Source organism: Emiliania huxleyi (assembly GCF_000372725.1).
Source record: "Emiliania huxleyi CCMP1516 chromosome Unknown EMIHUscaffold_203, whole genome shotgun sequence".
Classification (NCBI taxonomy): domain Eukaryota; phylum Haptophyta; order Isochrysidales; family Noelaerhabdaceae; genus Emiliania; species Emiliania huxleyi.
This window is the reverse complement of record NW_005200571.1, coordinates 38,220-55,776: the sequence shown is the minus strand read 5'-3', so window position 1 is coordinate 55,776 and position 17,557 is coordinate 38,220. Positions and strand designations below refer to the sequence as shown.

Below are 17,557 nucleotides of genomic sequence, written 5' to 3'. Positions count from 1 at the left end.
TCGAGCAGGACACGTGCGTCCTCTACATTGGCGTCTACGGTCAGGACGACGAGGCCGTCTCCTCCTTCTCGCTGCTCGCCTCGGCCTACCCCGTCTCGTCCGCCTTCCACGTCGCCCTCCCCACCGCCATCGAGGGCGACTACGACGCGTACCCGGCAGACTTCGGGCCGGCGCTGCCCCGCTCGCCGCTCACGGGGGCGCTCGTGCAGGCGGGGCCGTGGGGAGAGATGGGGAGATTTGGGGAGATTTGGGGAGATATGCTCGCCGCTCACGGGGGCGCTCGTGCAGGCGGGGCCGTGGGGAGATATGGGGAGATTTGGGGAGATTTGGGGAGATATCCTCGCCGCTCACGGGGGCGCTCGTGCAGGCGGGGCCGTGGGGAGATATGGGGAGATATGGGGAGATATGCTCGCCGCTCACGGGGGCGCTCGTGCAGGCGGGGCCGTGGGGAGATATGGGGAGAGATGGGGAGATGTGGGGAGAGCTAGTGCAGGCGGAGCGGGCGCACGCTCGGAGCAGCTCGCTCGGCATGTCTCCCCCCGCCCCCCGCCTCGCCACCGCCGTCGCCTCCGCCATCCACGCCCCCGCCCGTCCCACGGGGCTGAGCCAAGGGTGAACTGATGGACAGGCGGAGCCGAAGCACGCCTGCTCGGAGCTCACCAACGCCGCCGCCCTCTTCGCCGCGGCCAGCCCGCCGCCCGCCCCGCCCCGCTGACACGCCGGCGACATGTCCACAGGCCGCCGCCCTCTCCGGCAAGATTGTGCTTGTCCAGCGCGGGCCGCGCGACGACACCGCCTGCCCGCTGCCGCACGCCTACTTCGCAAACAAGATCAAGCGCGTGCAGGACGCGGGCGCGGTCGGCGTGGTGATGGCGAACAACGTCGAAGGGAGCCTCGTCTTCATGGGCGCCGTCAGCGGCGACCACGCCACACGCCCCACTCGTCGAGGCGCTGTGAACAGCGTCTCTTCACACCTCCAGCTGTGAATAGGCGACCACGCCACCCTCGTCGAGGCGCTGTGAACAGCGTCTCTTCACACCTCCAGCTGTGAATAGGCGACCACGCCACCCTCGTCGAGGCGCTGTGAACAGCGTCTCTTCACACCTCCAGCTGTGAATAGGCGACCACGCCACCCTCGTCGAGGTGCCGTCCGTCTTCGTGTCCAAGGCGACCGGGCGGTCTCCGCATTCATCGACTCCTCTGCGGCCCCGTCATTCGTTTTCTTTTTTATGAGTAGGCGACCGGCGACCTCCTCGAGAGGCACCTGCACGACGACGCCGGCGTCTTTGTGCAGCTCGCGTCTCCGTCGGGCCGCGTGCCGCTGCTGGTGGACGGCGAGCCGCAGCACGGCGTGTCGGGCCACTCTCAGTGGCGGTACTACGAGCTCTTCACGCCGCCCGGCGCCGACGACGATCTCTCACCGTGGTCCGTCACGAGATTGCCCGAGATCACCCGAGATCACCCGAGATCAGGCGCCGACGACGTCACCGTCTCCGTCACGCCCGACTTCGGCGACCCGGGCCTGTACCCCGCGGACCCACACACGCTGGATTCGGTACTCTGGAGGTATGGGAGTAGGCAACCCGGACCTCTTTGTGCGCGTGCGCGACTACCCCGACACGCTGCGCTACACGTGGTCGTCGGAGAGCGAGGGGGGCGACACGATCCACATCGCGGCGGACGACCCGGACCTGTGCCGCCAGTGCGCGCTTGTCGTCGGCGTGCTCGGCCAGGCGTCCGACACGTCGTACACGCTGACGTACTCCGTCTCGGAGACGCTGCTCACGCTGCAGGGCGGTGTACCCGTCTCGGAGCAGTCCGTGCCGGCGGGCGAGTACCGCTACTACCGCATGTGGGTGGGCTCGACGGAGTCGGCGATCACCGTCAGCGTGACGGGCGACGGCGACGTCGACCTCTTCTTCTCCTTCACCAACCGGCGGCCGAAAGACGGGGTGAAGGGCAAAGACTACCAGAAGAAGGCGAGTCGCGACCCTCCTCCCCCCCCCCCCCAAACATCTATCAGACAAGGAGCCCCACCCCCCCCCGACCCCCCTACCCCCCTCTCCCCCCCCCCACCCCCCCTACCCCCCCCCACCCTACCCCCCCCCCCCCCCCCCCCCCCCCCCACCCTCCCCGAATCCCCCCCCCCCCCCTCCCCCCCCGCCTCTCCCCCCCCCCCCCCCCCCCCCTCCCCCGATCCCCCCCCCCCCCCGCCCCCCCCCCTCCCCCCCCCCCCCCTTCCCCCCCCCACCCCGCCTTTCCCCCCCCCCCCCCCCCATCCCCCCCCCCCTCCCCCCCCCCCCCCCGCCCTCCCCCCCCCCCCCCCCCGCAACACCCCCCCCCCCCTCCCCCCCCTCCCCCCCCCCCCCTTACCGCAATCCCCCCCCCCTAATACCCCCCTCTAATCCCCCTCTCTCACGGGCAAGGCGGCCGGCCGAAACACGTGCTGGACCGTCGACTGCGGCCAGACCATCATGGGCGGAGACGCGATTCATGTCAAGGGCGGCGACGACATCATCTGCAAGCCCGAGAGCGGCTCGCGCCACTCGCCGTGCCTCGCGTACGTCGGCGTCACCTCGCAGCGCAACTCGACCTTCACGCTCCTCTACTCGGTCGATGAGTCCACAGCCCCGACGCGGCTGCGCGACGCAGTCGCCCTCGCCGTCGCGCAGCCAACCGCGGGAGACTACAAGTACTACTCCTTCGCGGTCGGCGACGCGGCGGCGGGCGAGGGCGCGGCGCCCGGCGACCCCGTCCTCTCTCCCTTCACAATCTCCGTCCGGCCCTCCTCCGGCGACCCGGACGTGTACGTCCTCGGGCCGGTGCCGTCGTCGGCGCTCGACAGCGGGCTGCGGCCGGACCGCAACAAAACGTGCGACGGCTTCGTGGCGGGCGGGCAGCCCGAGGCCGACTGCTACACCCACCGCTCGACGGGCTCGGCCGGCGAGCTAGTCTCGATCACGCCCGACGCGAGCGAGTGCTGGAGCGCGTCAAACAGCTCGTGCGTGTACATCATCGGCGTCTACTCGTTCTCGCCGACGCAGTACACCATCACCGCGTCGTCGGACGAGGCGACGGAGCTGCTCTTCCCGAACACGGCCTCCCTCAACATCCTGCGGGGCGAGACCCACAAAAAGTACCGCTTCCGCGTCTCGGCGGACGAGCGGCTCCACGTCCTCCTCACGCCCTTTGCGGGCAACCCGGACCTCTTTGCGCGCTTCGGCCGCCCGCCGCTGGACGGGCCGCCGCCGCCGCCGCCGCCTGGCGCGCCGCCCGCCGCCGGCGGCCCCGTCTTCAAGTCGACGGAGTTGTCCGGCATCGAGGTGCTGCAGGTCTCGCCGACCGCCGAGAACGGCTGCGAGGCCACCGGCGCGGCCGACGGCTGCTTCCTGCACATCGCGGTGCAAGCGGCCACGGATTGCTCGTACTCGATCATGGTCCGCATGGGCGAGGCGCGCATCGAGCTGAAGCCCGGGCAGACGCAGGCGGGCGTCGCCGCGGCGCACGACTCGCAGGAGTACTGGATGTGGCTTGAGCAGCCGGGGCGGGGCTACTCGGTCGAGCTGACCTCCTTCCGCGGCAGCCCGACGGTCTACTCGAGGCTCAAACGCCGCAGAAGCTATAGACGAGCCCTGCACCCCCACCTCGGGAGTCTAGACACGCACTCCGACACGCACTCCGCCGTACTCGGCGGGCTTCACCGCACTCGTAGCACCCCCGAATGCCTCTACGCGAGCCCGCCCTCTGTACCCCCTCTGTACCCCCTCTGTACCCCTCTGTACCCCCTCTGCGCGAGCCCGCCCTCCCTATTCACAGCTGGAGGTGTGAAGAGACGCTGTTCACAGTAACGCCTCTGCGCGAGCCCGCCCTCCCGCCCGCCACCTCGGTGTGATGTATATGGCTCACGGCGCAGGCTCAACGCGACGGCGACCGAGCAGAGCCACGACCAGTGGGGCGACGCGCGCAACCCGCTCGTGCAGCCCGCGTCGCCGTCACCGTGCACCTCGCCTCCGTGCAGCCTGGCGAAGAAGAACAAGCTCTCCGTCCTCGTCGTCGCGGGCGGCACGGAGGCGAGGTGGACGGTGACGGCGCGGCGCCAGCTCCCCCCGCCGGACGGCGACCTGTCGAAGCTGAACGGCGTGCAGCTCCAGGACCGGGTGCCGGTCGACACGACCGTCAGCCGCACGGCCGGAGCCAAGTACGCCGCCGTCGTGCCCACCGGCGACACGGGCGCGCGGCTGTGCGTCACCACGCTGCGCGGCTCCGTCGCGGTGAAGAACTCGACCAACGGCAAGCCGGTCGAGGCGCCGCGCGCGCCCGCCGGCTGCTACAAGCTGCCGGCTGGCGTCCAGAGCGAAGTCAGCCTGGTCGCCGACGGGACGCAGTCGAACGACACGCGCGTCTCGCTCCTGCTGCAGCTGAGCCAGCCGAGCGCGGCCATCCTCGCGCAGAAGCCGGCCGCGCCCGTCTCGCTGCAGGACGGGGTGCCGCAGCGGCTCATGCTCGGCGTGGACGGCAGCGGCCGGCGCGCCACCGAGCGGCTCACGCTCACCCCTGTGGATGGCTCGAGCTCGGCCACCCTCACCGCCACCCTCGCCGCCACCCTCGCCGACCCCGCCGTCGACGCCTCGCCCACCTCGCTCGAGCTCCGCGCGTACGTCCGCTCGGAGAAGGTTGGCTGCCCGCTCGACGCCGTGGACCGCGCCAGCGCGTCGGCGGGCGGCATCGCGAGCCTCGGCGTCCCGAAGAGCCTCGCCGAGTACGACGCGTGCTGCAAGGGCAGCCCCGGGTGCGAGCTGTGGGTCGAGGTCAACGCGAGCGGGACCGCCGAGGCGGTGGTCACCGCCGCCAAGCCCGCCACCAAGTCGCTGCTGCCGCTGCGCGCCGAGGTGGGCGGCGCGAGCGGAGGCGGGCGGGGCTTCGCGACCTCGGAGGCGCAGTACGAGCTGCTGCTCGACACGGGCGCGGACGGCGACGACAAGGTTGCGGTCGTGCTGCACAGCTGCGCCGGCCGGAGAGACCCGTACGTCAAGGTCTCGGCGGGCGGCAGGAGGGTGGCGGAGGGCTACTGCGACGGGCGGGGCGGCTGCGACGGGGGCGACCCGCTCGAGGCGGGCCTCAAGGGGAAGGGGAGCGCGCTGGTCCAGGTGGACCCTCGCGGGTCGGCGATGCGGTACCTGCTCCTCGCGTACGCCGCCAAGGACGCGGACGAGTACGCCACCCTCGCAACCTCGCTCCAGCAGCGCGTCTCGCTAGGGTGGAGCGACTCTTCGGACGGCGGGTCGCTCTCCCTCTCGTTCGACGCGGCCCCCCCGCCGGCGGCGAGCGGGTGGACCACGACCTACGAGGTGTGAACAGCGTCTCTTCACACCTCTAGCTGTGCATAGGCGACGAGCGGGTGGACCACGACCTACGAGGTGTGGGCCACCGCCGACACGGACGCGCACAGCGACCCGCGGCCGAACCTCGACGTGTGGTGCGGCGTCGCCATCGCCGGCGTAAGGCTCGCTTCGGAGCCCGCGGCCGACGGGGCCGACCGCCAGCAGCTGACGGTCGCCATCGACGCAAAGGGCTGCGCCAGCGGCGAGGGCTGCCTCGAGCTGCACGCGGGGTACACCGTCTCCGTCGTGGCGGTGCACGTGGCGGTGCAGGCGGGCAGCGCGTCGCGGGGGGCGGTGCGGCGCGCCGTCTTCCTGCCAGCGCCGCGGTGGCGCGCCGGCGAGGCGGCCGGCGGCATGTCCGCCGTCGGCGTCTTCTTCCTGCTGCTCGCCCTCAGCGTCGTCGGCTACGTCGCTCTCTGGCTGACGCGGCGCAAGCTGTCAGGCGCCCCCCCCCCCCGGTAGTAGTCGTTGTATACACCGGTAGCTTTCGTAGGCTGGGTGGGGGAGGGGGGGGGGTGGGGGGGGGGGGTTCGCGGGGGGGGGGGTGGGGGCGGGGGGGGGGGGGGGGGGGGGAGGGGGTGGGGCGGGGGGGGGGGGGGGGGGCAAGGGGGGGGGGAAGGGGGGGGGGGGGGGGAGGGGGGAGGGGGGGGGGGGTGGGGGGTGGGGGGGGGGGGGGGGAAGGTGTGAGGGGGGGGAATAGGCCGAACCTCGACGGGGGGGGAGGGGTCGCCATGGCCGGGGTGGGGCTCGTTTCGGAGCCCGCGGGGTGGGGGGCCGACCACCAGCAGTTGAGGGTGGCCATGGACGCAAAGGGTTGCCCCAGGGGGGAGGGTTCCCTTGATCTGCCGGCGGGGTACCCCGTTTCCGTCGGGGCGGTCCCCGGGGGGGGGCAGGGGGGCAGCCTTTCTCGGGGGGGGGTGGGGCGCGCCTTTTTCCTGCCAGGGCGGCGGTGGCGCCCCGGGGAGGCGGCCGGCGGCATTTCCCCCGTGGGGTTTTTTTTCTTGGGGTTCGCCCTTAGGGTGGTGGGATAGGTCGCTTTTTGGCCGCCCCGGCCCATGGCCTCCTGTCCTCCCTGCCCCTCCTGCTGCCAGGCGGAGCGGCACGGGAGAGCAGAGACCTCACCGCTCGCCCGCCGCCCCTCTCCTCCAGGCCGCCACTTCGCCGCCGACAAGGAGACGTGGAACGCCTTCCTCGCTGACGTCTCTGACCACGCGGCCATCGCTAAGGAGTACGCCCTCCGCTACGGAGGCTTCGCCGCGCGCCAGCTGCACGCGGTCGCGAGGGCCGCGTACGAAAAGGCGAGAGAGCTGGCCGGCGGCGGCGGCGCGTCGCCGCCCCGCCGCACCACGCGCGCCACCGGCGGCAGCTCGCGCGCGCGCGTGTCCGAGTCGATGACCGCCCCGCTCGCCTCGTCGGCCGCCCACATGGGGAGCCTGACCGACGGCGCGCTGCCCGCGCTCGCCGAGCCGCACGAGGGCGGCGGCGTGCGCGTGCTCGCGGGCGGCGGCGGCGCGGCGGCCACCTTTGCCCCGCCCGAGCCGGCCGAGGCTGGCGGCGACGGCGCCGTCGCGCCGCTCATCGCCGCGCCGCTCCCCGCCTCCTCACCCGCGATGGGGGGGCCGCTGAGCGGGGGGGGCGTCGTGGCTGCGACCACTGCGCCGCTCTCGTTTGGCGGCGGCGAGCCGCTGCAGGTCGCGAGCATCGACGCGCCGACCGACGACAACCTTTTTGCGGAGCCCGTGAACAGCGTCTCTTCACACCTCCAGCTGTGAATAGGCGACCGACGACAACCTCTTTGCGGAGCCGGTGCTAACGGAGCCGCTCTCGCTCAACGGAGGAGACGCGCCGCTGCAGGTGGCGTCCGTCGTGCCGCTGCCGCCCGGCGCGGGGGGCGGCGACAACTAGTCGGTGGCCCGATGCCACCGTAGCTGTACGCACAGGCAAACTAGTGGGGACGACCTGACGCACGCGACGGTCCCGTGGTCGCCGTCATGGGTGGGCATGGGTTGAAGCGCGTATTAGTGCCGGAGGGCGGCGTCATATGTGTGTACAAACGCCGTGACGCGTGAGGATTTGCGCGTTCTTGTGGTTGATGAGAAGTATTTATGAAACGTCAGGCAGCCGGCCCTACCCACCCCCTAAAGAGCCGGAACCCAGTTGTATGTGTACTGTACCAGCAAATCCCCCCGCCGATACGTATGATGGTGAGTGCCGATTCCCTGAGCCGCTTCGACGCGGCCTTGGTAGCAGCGGAGCGAGGCGAGGAGGAGGCGGTGCTGGCGTGGCTTGAGGGCGGCGGGCGGGCCGACGCGACATACGAGAGAGACGGCGTGAGCGGCATCACGCTGCTGATGGGCGCCGCCTACCACGGCCACTTCGGGGTGGTCGAGTTGTTGCTGCGGGGCGGGGCAGAGATCGACCTGCAGAACAGCGACGGCATCACCGCGCTGATGGGCGCCGCCCGCTGCGGCCACGAGCGGGTGGCTGAGCTGCTGCTGCAGCACGGCGCTGAGCTCAACGTGCAGAGCCACGGCGGCGCCACCGCGCTGATGGGCGCCGCCTTCCAAGGCCACGAGCGGGTGGTCGAGGTGCTGCTGCAGCACGGTGCGGAGATCAACCTGCAGAGGAGCGACGGCGTCGCCGCGCTGATGCTCGCCGCCCACTACGGCCACGAGCGGGTGAGCGAGTTGCTGATTCGGCACGGCGCTGACGTCAACCTGCAGGACAGCGTCGGCGGCACCGCGCTGGTGTACGCCGCCTTCTTCGACCAAGGCCACCCCGCCGTCGTGCGGCGCTTGCTGCAGGCGGGCGCAGACGCGGCGCCCACTGTCAACGGCAAGACGGCGCTGCAGCTGGCCAAGGAGAAGGGCCACGCCGAGTGCGTCGAGATCTTGGCCGAGGCGGCGGCGGCTGCAGATGGCCGGGTAGGGGCGGGCGGCGCTTCCTCGGGCGCGGCAGCGGCAGCGGTGGACGCGCCGCTGCTCGGCCAGCGAGTCGAGCTCGGCGGGCTCTCCTCCCGCCCCGAGCTCAACGGGCAGCGGGGCGAGGCGCGGAGCTTCGAGGGCGGGCGGTACGCGGTGGCGCTCGAGGGCGGCGGCGAGAGCGTGCGGGTGCGGCCGGGTAATCTGTCGCCGGCGGCGGCGGCGCCGAGCGGTGGCGTGGCAGTCTCCGACGAGGTCGTGGCAGCGGCTGGGCGAGGCGACGAGGCGGCGGTGCTGGCGTGGCTCGAGGGCGGCGGGCGGGCCGACGCGACGTACGAGAGAGGCGGCTTGAGCGGCCTCACGCTGCTGATGACCGCCGCCAACAACGGCCACGAGCGGGTGATCGAGCTGTTGCTGCGGCACGGCGCTGAGGTCAACCTGCAGAGGAGCAACGGCTTCACCGCGCTGATGCTCGCCGCCTACAAAGGCCACGAGCAGGTGGTCGACTTGCTCATGCAGCACGGCGCGGAGATCAACCTGCAGAACAGCGTCGGCGAAACCGCGCTGATGGCCGCCGCCGTCCTCAACCACCCCGCCGTCGTGCGGCGCTTGCTGCGGGCGGGCGCAGACACGGCGGCGCGCAATGCGAGCGGCAGCACGGCGCTGCAGCTGGTCAAGGAGCAGGGCCACGCCGAGTGCGTCGAGGCCTTCAAGCAGCACGTCCAGGAGGTGGTGGCGGGACGGCTCACGGTGGCGGCAGCCGGTGGCGAGGGCGCAGGAGGCGCTTCCTCCGGCGGCGCTTCCTGTGGCGGCGCTTCCTCGGCTGGATCGAGAGTCGTGACGACGCTATCTCCAGCGGCGGCGGGGGGGCGGGCGTCGAGCGGTGCCGCGGCAGCCCCCGATGCGGTCGTGACAGCGGTTGGGCGAGGCGAGGATGAGGCGGTGCTGGCGTGGCTTGAGGGCGGCGGGCGGGTCAACGCGACGTACGAGAGAGACGGCGTGAGCGGCATCACGCTGCTGATGCTCGCCGCCAGCTGCGGCCACGAGCGGGTGATCGAGTTGCTGCTGCGGCACGGCGCGGAGATCAACCTGCAGGACAGCATCGGCATCACCGCGCTGATGGCCGCCGCCCGCAACGGCTGCGAGCGGGTGGTCAATCTGCTGATACGGCGCGGCGCTGAAGTCAACCTGCAAGACAGCGACGGCGACACCGCGCTGATGGTCGCCGCCCTCTTCAACCACCCCGCCGTCGTGCGGCGCTTGCTGCGGGCGGGCGCAGACACGGCGGCGCGCGCTGAGAACGGCAAGACGGCGCTGCAGCTGGCCAAGGAGAACGGCCGCGCCGAGTGCGTCGAGGCCTTCAAGAAGCACGTCCAGGAGGTGTTGGCGGGATGGCCCACGGCGACGGCAGCCGGCGGCGAAGGCTCAGGCGGCGCTTCCTGCGGCGGCGCTTCCTCGGCTGGATCGAGAGTCGCGACGACGCTATCTCCAGCGGTGGCGGCGGGGCGGGCGTCGAGCGGTGCCGCGGCAGCCCCCGTTGAGGTCATCGGAGCGGCGGAGCGAGGCGAGGAGGAGGCGGTGCTGGCGTGGCTCGAGGGCGGCGGGCGGGCCGACGCGACGTACGAGAGAGGCGGCGTGAGAGGCATCACGCTGCTGATGACCGCCGCCAACCAAGACCAAGCGCGGGTGATCGAGCTGCTGCTGCAGCGCGGCGCTGACGTCAACCACCAGAACAGCGTCGGCGACACCGCGCTGCTGATCGCCGCTGGAAACGGCCACGAGCGGGTGGTCGACTTGCTGATACGGCGCGGCGCTGATGTCAATCTGCGGGACAGCCTCGGCCAGACCGCGCTGATGGCCGCCGCCGACAACGGCCACGAGCGGGTGGTTGAGCTGCTGCTGCGGCACGGCGCAGAGATCAACCTGCAGGACAGCAGAGGCGTCACCGCGCTTATGCACGCCGCCCGCTGCGGCCAGGAGCGGGTGGTCGACTTGCTGCTGCGGCGAGGCGCGGAGGTCAACCTGCAGAGGAGCGACGGCGGCACCGCGCTGATGATCGCCGCCTTCCTCAACCTCCCCGCTGTCGTGCGGCGCTTGCTGCGGGCGGGCGCAGACGCGGCGCGCACTGTTGACGGCAAGACGGCGCTGCAGCTGGCCAAGGAGAACGGCCAGGTCGAGTGCGTGCGCGCCCTCGAGGAGCACTCGTCGACCGCAGCAGAGGCGGAGGGGGAGACGGCGGTTGCAGAACCAGCCGAACAGGCCGCGGCGGCCGCACGCGAGGCGGCAGCGGCAGCGGAGGCGGCGGAGGCGCGCGATGCTGCCGAGGCGGCGCTGCGCGAGGCGGTTGAGGCGTGCGAGCGAGGCGACGCCGATCTCGAGGCGCTCAGGGCGGCGATCAACGCGAACACCGAAGGCGCCGACGGCTCGGAGGCGTTGCGGGCGGCGCGGCGGCTGCGCGACGAGCTGGCGGAGCGTAAGGTCCGCGAGGCCAGGGCGCTGAAGCGGCAGCGCCAGAAGGAGGAGAAGGCGGCGCCGGCGCCAGCCCGGGCGGCGGAGGAGGCGGAGGAGGCGTCGCGTGCAAGGGAGGAGGCAGAGGCGAGGATGAGGGCGGAGGCGGCGAGGGAGAGGGAGGAGGCGAGGATGAGGGCGGAGGAGGCGGAGGCAGCGGCGGAGGCGGCGGCTGTAGAGGCGGCAGTGGCGGCCGTGGCGGCGGCGGAGGCTCAAGAGGCGGCGGCAGCGGAGGCGGCGGCAGCGGCAGCGGCAGCTGCGGCAGCGTCGGCGGCGGCGACTGTCGCCGCCCTCGCTGCCGCCGCCGCGCCGCCCGCCGCCGTCCCTCTCGACGAGCTCATCGCGGCGACCGACGGCTTTGCCGAGGCGCGCAAGGTGGGCGAGGGAGGCTTCGGGCGCGTCTACCGTTGCGACGCGCTGCCGTCGCTCCCGCGCGTCGCTTGCGGGTTCGCCGTCAAGACGGCGCTGGTCGGTGTCGGCGCCCAAGGCCTCGCCGAGCTGCAGAGCGAGGTGCGCACGCTCAGCGCGGCGTGCCACCCGTCCCTGCTTCCTCTTCTCGGCGCTTGCCTGGCGCCGGCGAGAGCGTGCCTCGTCTACCCCCTCTGCCGCGGCGGCAGCCTCGAGGACCGCCTCTACCGCGCTCCAGCCGCGCTGCAGCGGCTCCGCATGCTCGGCTTCGAGACGCCGCCTCCGCCGCTCTCCTCCGCCGCACGGCTCCGCGTGCTGCGCGACGCCGCGAGCGCGCTGCATTACTTGCACACGCTCTCTCCGATGGTCCTGCACCGCGACGTCTCGGCGGGCAACATCCTGCTCGACGAGCGCGGCAATGGCTACCTCGCCGACGTGGGCCTCGCGCGCGCGGCAGAGGCGACGGCCGGCGGCAGCCAGCAGGTCTCGCACCTGTCGACGCAGCGTATCTTTGGCAAGCCCGGCTACATGGACCCGATCATCTCGCTGGACAACCAGGCTTCGCAGCTCACTGATGGCTTTGCGCTCGGCATCACGCTGCTCGTTGCCCTGACCGGCCGCGGCGCCGTCGGCTTGCTCAACGCGTGCGACGACGCGCTGGAGGAGCCCGACACGGCGGAGAGCATCGCGGCGGCCGACGCGGGCTGGTCGGCGGCGCAGGCCGAGGAGCTGGCGCGGCTGGTGGTCGGGCTGGCTCTCGTGAGGAAGAAGAAGCGGATGCCGCTCGCAGAGGCATTGCCGCGGCTGGAGGCGCTAGTCGAGGCGGCGGGGGAGGGGGAAGAGAAGGCTGGGGCCGAGGAGCGCCTGTGTGACCTCTGCTGGGACGCGCCGCGCTCGGTCCGCTTCGCGTGCGGCCACGCGCTGTACTGCGAGGCGTGTGCGCCGCGCGTGCTGGAGCGCGACAGCAACTGCCCGGCCTGCCGCCAGCCGGCGCTGCCCATCGCCGCAACTGGGCGGCTGGTGGCGGCGCAGACGACGTTTGTTCACCAGCCGCCCTCGCGCCCCGCGCCCCAGGCTCAGCCCGTGGGCGCCACGGCGGCGGTCGGCAGGCGAGGGGGGAGAGGGGGGCGTGGACGTGGCGGGCGGGGCTGGCGGGGTGGGCGGGGCGCGGGGCGCGGCGGCTCTGCTTAGCGCCTTTACACTTCATCGCAGAGCGGCAGCCGGCACGCTCACGGAAGGTGCCCGGGTCTGCATTGCCCGACCCCCCCCTCCGGCTCCTGCACTTGAGTTTGTGCGCGGGAACACAGGGAAGACAAGTTTTCGTGTGGGGTGTGGGGTCTCGCGTCTCCGCGTCGAGCGGCGAGCCACGACGCACGCGCGAGCGTGTGTGCGGCGTGGGAGCCCGGGGGTACGATGTCGGCTGCTGCAACTTTCTTCAGAACATCTCACCCGCATAACACCGCCGGTGCGGACGTCGCGAGCGCGGCGAGCATTGCTCTCGTGTGCGGGCACTGGCTAGTGGAGTCCGGTTCGCCGGCCAGCCGGGCCCAGAGCGCCCGCAAGTCGGGCAGCTCGTCGACGTCCGAGTGCGTCTCGAGGACGGCGCTCGTCAGTCCGGCACGGGTCAGCGCCTGGAGCTGCGAGAGGCAGGTGTCGCCCGCCGACCAGCGCACGTCGGAGAAGCAGAGCCGCTCATCTGCGCCCTCGGGCAGCGCGAGCAGAGTGTACCCGCCGTCGCTCGCCGGGCAGACGGCGGCGACGCCCGGCGCGGAGCTGGCGCTCGCGGCGGCGAGCAGCGCCTCGAGGGGAAGGTCCGGGCAGTCGACGCCGAGAAACGAGACCCGCGCGCAGCCGCGCGCCGCCCGAGCTCGCTGGCCCGCGTCGCACAGGATGTCTCCGAGGCTGGAGCTGGCGGCGGAGGACGAGGAGAGGACCGGCTGCAGCCTCCAACGGTCCTCCACGCGCCCCTCCTGCAGCAGCGACGCGAACCACGACCGAGCCTCCTCGGTGGGCGGCGCGTAGGTCAAGAAGCACTCGAAGCCGCCGCCCTGCGATGCCGTCGCCGCCGCAAAGCGCTGGAGCAGGTCGAGCGTCGCCGCACGCACAAAGTTGGCGATAATTGCCTGCACGGCGTCGTCGGAGGCGCAAAAGGGCCGCAGCTGCGCCGCGAGCCGCGTCTTGCTCTTGCCAGCGCCGGGGTACTTGGCCAGGAGCACCAGAGCCGTCGCCCGCTGCGGCCCGCTGTTCGTTTTGCGCAGCGGGCTGGGCGCACCCACCATGCGCCCGAGCGAGTATTCAGCCAAACTCTGCACCCATTCCATCGCGTTCATCTCTGAAGCGAGCAGCGGATCTCTAAAGAGCAGTGGCCTGCCAGCGACAGCGTCAAGCCCAACGAGGAGAAAATTTACCGCCCGCGAAAAGAAATAAGAACCGGCCCGCAAGCGTGGAATAGGACCGCCGCAAGCGGCGTGGCGTGGAGCGGTTGAGCGTCCCTCCGGGGGCCCCTCTGCGCCGGGGAGGCGTTGTTGGCGGCTAGGACGCAAGCGTCCGTCGCCGTTTTCAAACTCGGGGCCCACTCCGCTACGCTCCGACCCGAATTTGGAGGGCCATGAAATTTAAGGTGTTGCTGCGCAAAAGGGGTGGCGCGCGGGCGCGCGCGGCGGCGGGCGTCGAGCGCGGAGCGGCAAACACAATGACGTCGGAAAGCTCTGCATCAAGTATACAGTAGGCTCTAAGCACGGAACCAGAGCGCGAAGTATCCTCTCCGTCCCGTGCAAACGAGTGGCGAGGGCCGGGGAGGGCGCACGCGTTCGCGTGGGAGGCGGGGCGAGGTGCCGCAACGCGGCGCCGCCCGTGCCATGTAGACGCCCGCACAACCAGAGATCGCCGCGAAGCCCGCCGGGAGGCTCGAGAATGGCGGCGCAGCAGGGAGGGCGTGAGATGGGGCACAATCGCCGCCGCCCTAATCGACAAGTATTCATGCTGCGGCACGACAGATACGCCCGCCTGCACACAGTCGCGGGCGTGAGGTCTCAATTTTGTCGCTAGGACCCAAGAGCAATGCATGCACACGCATGTGCATGTTGTGCAATGACAGCGGGAAACGGCGTCAGGAGGCACTCGCTCAGGCGATCCGCAACGCGGGCATTGCCCGGCCTGCGCTGCAGCACGGTCTGCGCAAGAAGAAGCGCCGCCGGCGCGCAGCCGTTGCAGCCCGCTCGTAGGTTGTGTCCTGTGTGCGAGGTCGCGAGCCACCAAGAAGCAAGATGCACACCTGCGCGCGTCGGGCGCGGGAGAGAGTGCGATCGGTCGCCCGTCGCTCGAGCCGCACGCGGGAGCGACCAGAATACTCGCCGGATGGCCCATTTAGGGCCGCGAGCCTGCGGCGAGAGGGGCAAAGGTGCGGGAGGTTCCTCGTGATGGGTTGCTCGAGAGCGGCACAATCGGCCCTGGGCTGACCCTGGGGACGGATCAGGGCGGCACTCCACACGAGAGCGGGTTCGGCACGCCTCGGGCTGTCGCAGGCCCTCGCTGCGGCGCGCCTCGGGCTGTCGCCGGTCCTCGCTTCGACTGCCATGCCTCGGCGCTACCGAATGCGCTTACGCAAGCAAGCCACAGCGTGCGGGAGGAAGGGGCACATGCTGGCGCACCCCACGCCCGATCACGGCGCCGCGAGGAGCGAGTACGGCGGAGACGGCTGGTCCCGACCAGGGCGAGCGCGATTCCACCCAGGCAGGCCCGGCGGACCCACATCGCGCTAAGGGCCGAGGGGACGGAAGTTTTAGCTATAGATGTCGCCGCGAACTATAGGATTAGATTGGCGCGAACTGCCGTCTGTCAGTAGTGGAGGCGGACGGATGAAAAAGAAATGTGAGACCCAGCGCGACCCTAAGGAAAATTAGGCGCGGAGCACCGGCAACGCAGTGGCAAGCAAACCGTTAAATTTGCCGGGAGGTCTGATATTTGGGTCTCGGATTTCAAGATTAGAGACCCCCTGGAGAGCTAACGAAGTGGCAAAAACAGGCTCTCAGTCACCATCCTCACGAGGCGGGGGGTGCGTCACAGAACACCGAGTCCATAAAGCTAAGCTCCTCCTCGCCTTCAGGCTCAGGAAGCTGCATCGACACCGGCCCATCAGCGGTTAGAGGGGGGAGATCTAGAGGATCATCTGAGCTGGAGCTAGCGGCGGCGGCCGAGCTAGCGGCGGCGGCCGGGGTGCGAACCGGCGGCATCACTGATTCAGGCTTGAACCCGGGCTGCTGGTAGGGCAGAGTGATGCCGTTGGCAGCGGCGCGCTCCTCAGCCCAAGACAGGAGCTCTTCAAAGCGGTTGACTCGGGGCAGTAGGGCAGCTATGGGCACATGATCTCTAACCCCAAAAAGCCATGTGCCCTCGTCTGGGCGCCTGAAGATGGAAAAGGAGCCAGTCGGGTTGCTAGCGTGCACATCTGGTAGCTGTGTGTAGCCGGCGACAACACGCGGCGGTGGCGGCAGCGGCGGTGGCGTTGGCAGCGGCGATGGTGGAGGCACAGGACCGCACTCACTGTCCCACCGCCATCCGGTCGGAAGCTGGTAGTCGCCCCGCATCTCGACTACCCTCGCGCCCTTGAAGACGAGCCCGCTCTTGATGGAAGGCCGGAGGCGGCAGGACCGGCCTGCGGTCGAGGAAATAAATAAATAAATGAAACCTGCGGTCGAGGAGTATGAACAGGCAACCTTGATTAACTATAGGACCGGCCTGCGGCGGCGGCCCGTCCAAGGTAAGGAAGCTCTGTCAGCGCACATGGCGCGTCAGTGCGCTCGCGCGCTGTGAGCAGAATGAAGCTTGGGGAGAGTGAGGTGGCGCAAGGACGAGGCAAGGAGGATAGCATGCAGCGGGAGGAGGGTGCTCACGTGTGGGCAAGAGATGGGTGATGTGAGCGAGTGGTGTGAGTGTGATTGGGCAAGAGACGGCTGTGATGTGTGAGGGCGTGGTGTGAGTGTGATGCAGTGCAGGGTGTGTGCTCACCGCCCACGGGCAGAACGTGGCTGACCCTCTGATAAGTGATCTGTGATCTGTGAGGGTCCGCCCGCAGGCGCATTTTGTATACCGAGGCGGTGCCCGGTGCCGAGCGCAGGCAGAGCCCACAGGTCGGACCTTAAGACAGCGTTGTAGATCCCTGGGCGAGGGTGATGGCGTCCCCGTCGGGAAGGGCTGTCTGCAGTGGTGGTCTACCGTCACCCCGCCAGCGGCGCCCGGCGGGTTCGGCTTAGACCTCCACTGTCTGTCGGCCGGCCGATCAAGCATCAACTCGGCCGATTGAGGGGCTAGGGGCGAGTGCGTCGTCGCATGCCAAGATGAAAAAACTTAGAGCATAGCCCCCTTGTGAAGCAATATGGTTAGCGAGTGCTCTGCTGAAGGAACATGAAGTTGAACAATGCTCAATGGAGATTGAGAAGCGCCCGCACTGAGACAACACATACACCGAGTGCCGGAAATGGACACATGCTCCCCAAGGTCATGCAAGCCCCGGTGGGGAGAGAGAGGCAGAGTGTCTGAGAGAGCGAGCGTGTTGCCTCCCCCCCGTCCCCCCCGCCCCCCCGTCCCCCCCGCCCCCCCGTCCCCGCCGCCTACGAGTCGATCCGCACCTTGCCGAGCAGCGAAGCGCAGAAGCGGACAGCGCCGCCGCGCACGGTCCTCCACTTGGAGTCACACCCGCGCAGCAGCCGCAGCACGTCCTCCGTGTCCAGCATCATGTCCAGCTCCTCCTCCCCGAGCGGCGCCGCCAACAAGCCCCCGCCGCCCTCCTTCGCCCCGCCGCCCTCCTTCGCCCCGCCGCCCGCCGCCACCGCCGCCGCCGCCGTCGTGCGTGCAGCCTTCTCCTCCGCCTTCGCCTCCGCCACCTCCGCCTCGGGCATCGCCACCGCCTTCGCCTCCGCCTTCGCCTCCGCCTTCGCCTCCGCCTTCGCCTCCGCCTCCGCCTCCGCCGTCGCCTCCGCCGTCGCCTCCGCCGCCTCGGTCTCGTCCGATGCGGCAGACCGCGGCGTCGGCGGCTCAGACTCGTCGTCGTCGTTGGGGGCCGCCTCCTTGTTGCGCAGCTTGAAGGCGGCCTGCCGGCACAGGCGGTGGCGGCTGGGAGGAGCGAGAGGGGCAGCGGGGAGGAGAGAGGCGGGCGGAGGGGTGAAGGGCAGCGGGGAGGAGAATTGGCAGGTGGAGGGGTGAGAGGAAGAGCGAGGCAACTGGGCGGTATCGCGTTTCAGATGTTCCTGGTGTCGCGCCCTCCGGAGCGCCTCGGAAAGTGTTTCGGAGGCGCCTCGGAGGTGCCTCGGAGGTGCCTCGGAGGTGCCTCGGAGCTTCATC

The 17,557-nt window shown here is 70.9% G+C and overlaps 5 protein-coding genes across 5 annotated transcripts in view; 3 read left to right on the top strand and 2 right to left on the bottom strand.

Moving 5' to 3' along the window:
• The first annotated feature begins 5,401 nt into the window (after positions 1-5,401).
• EMIHUDRAFT_442843 (hypothetical protein) lies at positions 5,402-7,494 on the top strand. The gene is made up of 3 exons (XM_005781328.1): positions 5,402-5,823; positions 6,531-7,087; positions 7,158-7,494. Exons 1-3 carry the CDS (start codon positions 5,736-5,738, stop codon positions 7,284-7,286), a joined length of 774 nt encoding a protein of 257 aa, XP_005781385.1. The 5' UTR covers positions 5,402-5,735; the 3' UTR covers positions 7,287-7,494.
• Positions 7,495-10,942: 3,448 nt separating this feature from the next.
• On the top strand, positions 10,943-11,848 carry EMIHUDRAFT_72922 (hypothetical protein; the record flags this gene model as incomplete). Its single annotated transcript, XM_005781327.1, has 1 exon — positions 10,943-11,848. A coding segment is annotated over one exon (906 nt), but the record flags the coding sequence as incomplete, so codon positions are not given.
• Positions 11,849-11,995: 147 nt separating this feature from the next.
• Positions 11,996-12,409, top strand: EMIHUDRAFT_314778 (hypothetical protein; the record flags this gene model as incomplete). Its single annotated transcript, XM_005781326.1, has 1 exon — positions 11,996-12,409. The coding sequence occupies one exon, from the start codon at positions 11,996-11,998 to the stop codon at positions 12,407-12,409; it is 414 nt and encodes a 137-aa protein (XP_005781383.1).
• Positions 12,410-12,636: 227 nt separating this feature from the next.
• Positions 12,637-13,565, bottom strand: EMIHUDRAFT_366009 (hypothetical protein). Its single transcript, XM_005781325.1, has one exon. It carries the CDS (start codon positions 13,546-13,548, stop codon positions 12,664-12,666), a length of 885 nt encoding a protein of 294 aa, XP_005781382.1. The 5' UTR covers positions 13,549-13,565; the 3' UTR covers positions 12,637-12,663.
• A 3,022-nt stretch (positions 13,566-16,587) lies between these two features.
• Positions 16,588-17,557, bottom strand: part of EMIHUDRAFT_442839 (hypothetical protein) — a 4,338-nt gene continuing 3,368 nt past the window's right edge. Inside the window, exon 8 of the mRNA XM_005781324.1 lies at positions 16,588-17,310. Coding sequence (XP_005781381.1) covers positions 16,828-17,310 — 483 coding nt within the window. The 3' untranslated portion in view covers positions 16,588-16,827. The remainder of the gene's footprint in view (positions 17,311-17,557) is intronic.